Source organism: Micropterus dolomieu, unplaced genomic scaffold (assembly GCF_021292245.1).
Source record: "Micropterus dolomieu isolate WLL.071019.BEF.003 ecotype Adirondacks unplaced genomic scaffold, ASM2129224v1 contig_13909, whole genome shotgun sequence".
NCBI classification, from domain to species: domain Eukaryota; kingdom Metazoa; phylum Chordata; class Actinopteri; order Centrarchiformes; family Centrarchidae; genus Micropterus; species Micropterus dolomieu.
Window position 1 is genome coordinate 1 of NW_025742895.1, and position 6,141 is coordinate 6,141.

The 6,141-nt window shown below is 46.1% G+C and overlaps 1 protein-coding gene across 1 annotated transcript in view; it reads right to left on the reverse strand.

The window, feature by feature from the left end:
• Positions 1–1,076: 1,076 nt before the first annotated feature.
• rbm34 (RNA binding motif protein 34) overlaps positions 1,077–6,141 on the reverse strand; it is a 10,966-nt gene continuing 5,901 nt past the window's right edge. The window contains exons 6-11 of the mRNA XM_046042786.1: positions 3,296–3,339; positions 3,129–3,212; positions 2,980–3,043; positions 2,850–2,892; positions 2,652–2,770; positions 1,077–1,722 (exon numbers count right to left, since the gene is read on the reverse strand). Of these exons, the coding sequence (XP_045898742.1) occupies positions 1,381–1,722; positions 2,652–2,770; positions 2,850–2,892; positions 2,980–3,043; positions 3,129–3,212; positions 3,296–3,339 (696 nt within the window). The 3' untranslated portion in view covers positions 1,077–1,380. The remainder of the gene's footprint in view (positions 1,723–2,651; positions 2,771–2,849; positions 2,893–2,979; positions 3,044–3,128; positions 3,213–3,295; positions 3,340–6,141) is intronic.

Sequence of the window (6,141 nt, forward strand, 5' to 3'; positions counted from 1 at the left end):
AGGCTCGCCACCTTCAACTAAACCTCTCTAAGACTGAACTCTTGGTCATTCCAGCCAAGCAATCTATCCACCATAACATCAAACTACAAACTGACTCCTCAACCATCACTCCAACCAAGGTGGTGAGAAACTTGGGTGTCATGATTGATGACCAGCTGTCCTTTTCAGACCATGTTGCTGCTGTCTCTCGGTCGTGCCGCTTTGCTTTAAACACAATCAGGCCCTACCTCACTCAGTACGCCACCCAGCTTCTGGTAGGTTGGTTCAAGTCAAAAGGCTGAAGTCCAAGTGAAGTCACGAGTCATTGGTGTTAAAATCAAAGTCAAAGTCTTTTTTGATTTTAAGTCTAAAGTCATCATATTTGTGACTTGAGTCAAAGTTACGTGCCAGTTTTTCCAGGCGGCTCAATCATTTTGATCAGAACTTAAGCAAAGATTATACTTTCTGAGTACGCGAGGGGCCATGTGAGGAAAAAAACCATCAGGTCATCAGAGTGGGTACGCGTAGGCTCTGCGCAGACGTCCCTGTGCCTCCCGTTTTTCATGACTGCGCTGACCGACTTCACCACCAGCGCACCAACCAATCTACTGCGCATGTGTCCGCCAAGCTGACTCCACAAATAGTCGACATCCGCTCCAGAGTATAGTCGAGGTGTTAGATGTTGGTGTCAGTGTCAATACAGGTTTACTATAACTGATGTGATGACATTTTGGGTGAGGTGTGTGTATTTGCTGCCTTGCAGAGTGATACCGTGTCTGGATGGTGAATATGAAGCAGCAGCCAGGAAACAGTTAGCTTAGCTTAGTATGAAGGCTAAGCAGGTAAAACTGCTCACCTGGCTCTGTCTGAAGTTTAAAAACACACCTGCCAACACCTCTACAGCTGAGCAACACTCTGAAACACAAATGGTGCTGATCACTCAGCACCAGGTTTTATGTCTATCTACTGAGAGACATGACCCCAACACATGAATTTGGTTCAAATGTGTTGATTTGCATTCAGACAGATTATACAAAATGACTTAGATGATGTGATTTCCCAACACTACCATCTTTGTAGAATACATTCTGACAGCATTAAAGATAAGATTTTATTTGGACACAACAACAGGAGACGACATTACAAAAGTTAAACTTGATCAGCTGGGTTACAGAGATTAATCTTGGTCAGTTTGTAGAACTTTTGTTCCCCTTCTGTATTAGAGAAGTTAAAACTGACTTGACAATGTCCGGAGAGTAAAACTAAGAACCTCCTTTTAAGATCTGGAACATGGGCCGATGTTCTTCACGTTCTAGATAACTGGAAAAATCCTCGGTGCAAAAGCTGGATCACTGCGGATCACAAAGAGTCCTGGAGCCCTTTTTATTTGGATCAGAGACGTCAGATGTGAACCTTCTTCTTCGGCTTCACTTTCTTCTTCAGTCCTTTCTTCTTCGCCTTCTTGGTCGGATCCACCATCTCGCCTGTGAAGGACGTTGAGCTTTTGCTCGACCTCTGCTGGTTTCCAGAGAATTTCTGTTGAGACTTGAAACCTCCCCGACCGCCTCCTCTCTCCCGCCCCTGGCCCCTCATAGGGCCCTTCATGGGGCCCCTGCCGGTCCTCCCTGCGCTGTCAGTTTTTGTCTTCTGCTTCTCCTTCTTCACCGACCTCTTCACCCGGATGGACCTGCCCTCCAGTTTGGAGCCGTCCAGTTTCAGAGCCAGCTGCACCGAGTCGGCGCTCTGCGACAGGAAGACAAACCACCACAAACCGTTTAGAATTCATCTCCACCCTTCAAATAAAAACCACGTACAAAAGGTCAGTCACAAAACATTCTTTACGCACTCACCATACAGATACCTAACTGACAAGTCTACACGCCATATGGACATTTCTTATATTCATAGACAGATGTTTCTAGTTCCTGTCTCATATGGACGCATGGTCAAGACCCGTCGGCTTCAGTTTCAAACACTGGGATCGCTGTAGCGCCATGCATTTGCATTTCTTTATTTAGCTATTTAGCTGTACATGTCAGAGGTCGCACGGGTTTGGGGTTAAGTGTCTTGCTCAGGGACACATTGGTGTTTCAGTGGATTTGAACCCGGGTCTCTCACATCAAAGACATGTCTTATCCACTCCCCCATCACCTCCCACTATAGTTCAACGCACTGGGAAACGCCCTTAGAGTCACTTTTGAACGCTAAAGGTAGGTGTAGGATATTTAACAGGGAAGTCTGAGTAAGGAGGCGGTTAAGTTACTAAGTTGCGTTACTGAACTTAGTGAAGTTTACTGACGTATGTAGTTATTTTAAGCCAAACCATGCTCTTTCCCTAAACTTAACCAAATAGCTTTGTTTTACAATGATAACAAATAACTTTTGTTTTGAAAGTCTAACCGAATGTTGCATACTTGACTATGGAGCCCTAAAAACACGCCAACCGGTCTTGACCAAGCGTCTATACGCGATGAGTCGGGAGTGTGATTATATAACCTGCATGGTTTTAATGTCATGTGACTTGGTGACGTAATTCAGCGCTGCCAGGGTGATCCAGCAGTGTCAGCTCGTTAGCGTGCCAAATGGAAACGTGACTGTCTCTGGTTTGGGCGTGATAATCTGGAGGTCAGAGGTCAAGGTGAAGAGGTGCGCAGCGTTTGAAGTCGTCCTACCTCAAACAGGACGTAGCCGAATCCTTTTCCCAGTCCAGAGTTCTGGTCTCGCACCAGTCGTACAGCCTCCACTGCGCCACATTCCTCAAAATGGCGGCGAAAAGCCAGTTCATTTATCTCTAAACACACAGAGGGTTAACGTCAGCACACAGCGACAAACACTCACAGTCCGTCATCAGCGTTAAGACTGCGGCTCACCGAAGGAGAGGTTCCCCACGAAGACGGAGCGCTTGTGATCGTGCTGCAAGACAAGAACCAGGTCCCCACATGAATATTACACAACTCTTTTCAGCAGATTTAAAATACCGATCACCGTGACCATGCTTACCGATGAGTTGTCCGTCACTCTGTCCACCCGGATGTGAAAGTCTCTCTCGATCTCCATGCCGTTCCTGTCAGGAGGGACAAACAGAAGCTTGTTGGTGGTTAGATAAACACGACGGCGTGTTCATGGACATCGGTGAACGAGCGGCTGACCTCTCTAACGCCCTGGCCACTCCTTCCTCGTCTTTAAACACCACGTAGGCGTTCATGCTCTGCTTTTTGGGATGAACTTTGCGTCTGTGAAGCAAAAAAACAAAAGCTTGTTTAAGTAAAGAGAAGATCAGACTTGAACTTTTGGAAACGTTGGACTGGAAACTTACTGTATCGCTGCGACTTTGCGCGACATGGCGGGATCCTCTCTGACCTGCAGGGAGCAAACACATCACGTGACCGTTAGATGAGCTGATGAGGACAGGACGCAGCTACAAAACTCTGAATGCATTTAAGTGAATGAGAAAACCTGCAAATCCTTTTTCAGCATGTCAGAGTCCATGAAGTAAATACGTGCAATAAAATGCAGGAAACAAGAAAGGTGTAGTAGCCTGTACTGGACTCAAGGTTTGCACCGCCCCAACGCTCGAACGTTTTAAATCACTGTTAAAAACACTTCTCTTTTCTTTGGCATTTCCTTCGAGTTAAGTCTGTTATTATTCCTGGCAATTTTAATATCACTATATATCGTATACTGTATATTATTATGTTTTATTGCTGTACTTTTACTGTGTGAGTAGTTTCTTGTTGTTGTATTTAACCTGTGAAGCACCTTGGCCAACCTTGGTTGTTTTAAGTGTGCTATATAAATAAAATTGATATTGCAGTGTTCTTACAGAGGGTCAAAGAGCTGTCACACCAACATTTAAACTGCCACACTTCACAGGAAACCAACAGTCAACAAACCAGAACACCACTTGTTTTGTTGTCCTTCAAGTGAATGTGCTATACATGTCAGAGGTCGCACGCCTCTGGAGGAACAAGGGGTTAAGTGTCTTGCTCAGAGGACACAATGGTGGATGTGTCACAGTGGGAATCAAACCCAGGTCTCCCACACCAAAGGCAAGCATCTCATCTATGCGCCATCACCACCCTACCAAGTGTAATAAAATACTGACAACTCTAAACATTCATAACCCCACAAAGAATGTCTCAGTTTTAAACAGTACGTGGAGGTGCATGCAGTTCAACACCGGACCTTCTGTTGTTCAAGTCAGCGGTTAGGCAAGAAGATAAAAGAATGAAGAACGAGGGAGAGAGGCGTTCTTTCCACAGCCGGAAGTTTTGTTTTTATTGTGTCACAGTCTAAGATGCAAAGAACATTGTTGTCCGTTGTAAACTCTGTGTGACCAGCTAAAAGCTTTCAACCACAAACATTTCTACATCTGATTTACTGAAGCATCTAAAGAAGCACAGCAACATCAGAATCAGAATCAGCTTTATTGCCAGGTATGTGTACACATACGAGGAATTTAACTCAGGATTGTACATTGCTCATGATGTGCTTACTCGTACAAAAATACCATAACACAATAATAATAAAATAAAATCAGACAAACTACAGAGTAGACAACGCTAATATACACACTACGAACAAAACAATATAGACATATTGACAAATAGTGCAGTAATCAGAGTGCAAAGGATGCAAGACTAAACTATTATTCTCATTATGTACATGTTGATGGTGGATATGATATACAGGTACACATACATGTACACATGTACACAGTGTGATGGAGCATAGTGCAAAGGATGCTGGAAATAATAAATAAGACCTATGACCTTATGACTGAGGTAGGTGTATTGGTATATAGTATATACAATATGACATAGTATGAACAGCGCTGAAATAGAGAATGGTGAATAAATAAATAATAAGTGGAAACCAGTAAACAGGTGGCTGATTAGAGACAGAGTTACTGGGTTATTGCACAGGAATTGTTCCTGACACTGTGAGTCAGAAATCAGCTGTTCATCAGAGTGATGGCTTGTGGGAAAAAACTGTCCCTGAGTCTGTTGGTTTTGGCATACAGTGCTCTGTAGCGCCTACCAGAGGGGAGGAGCTGGAACAGGTTGTGTCCGGGGTGAGATGGATCTGCAGTGATGTTTCCTGACTCTGGAAATGTATAAGTCCTGAATGGAGGGCCGGTTGGCACCGATGATCTTTTCTGCAGTCCTGACTGTCCGTTGTAGTCTGCTCCTGTCCTTTTTGGTGGCAGATCCAAACCAGACAGTGATGGAGGTGCAGAGAACAGACTGGATGATGGCTGTGTAGAACTGGATCAGCAGCTCCTTAGGCAGGTTGAGCTTCCTGAGCTGACGCAGGAAGTACGTCCTCTGCTGGGCCTTCTTCATGATGGTGTCAAGTGTTGGGCTCCTACTTCAGGTTCTGGGATATAGTGGAACCCAGAAACCTGAAGGATTCCACAGCAGACACAGGGCTGTTGAGTATGGTGATGGGGGGCAGAGTGGGGGGCTCCTCCTGAAGTCCAAGATCATCTCCACAGTTTTGAGCGTGTTAAGCTCCAGGTTGTTCTGGCCGCACCATCACCACCGATGACCGTTGTGTCGTCAGCAATCTTCAGGAGTTTGACTGATGGGTCTCCTGAGGTGCAGTCGTTGGTGTAGAGGGAGAAGAGCAGTGGAGAGAGCACACACCCCTGGGGGGCGCCAGTGCTGATAGTCCGGGTGCTGGATGTGATGTTTCCCAGCCTCACCTGCTGACTCCTGTCAGTCAGGAAGTCTGTGATCCACTGACAGGTGGAGGCTGGCACAGTGAGCAGGGTGAGTTTGGTGCTGAGGATGTCCGGGATAACTGTGGAGCGTTCAAAGCAAGAGGGAACTTCACACAGCTCCAGTGATTTGTTGAAGATCTGAGTGAAGATGGGGGCCAGCTGGTCCGCACAGATTTTCAGGCAGGATGGTGAGACACCGTCAGGTCCAGGAGCCTTCCTGATCTTCTGCCTTTGGAAGAGGTGGCTCACGTCCTCTTCAGAGATCATGAGTGCAGATGAGGGGTAAGAGAGGGGGGGTGGCAGTGTGTCAGAGGGGGAAGGTGAGTGTATGAAGATGGTGTTGGAGTGGGGGAGAGGTGTGACTGTGGGCTTTTCAAACCTACAGTAGAAACCATTCAGCTCGTCTGCCAGTCGTTGAGTACCAGCAGTGTTGGGGG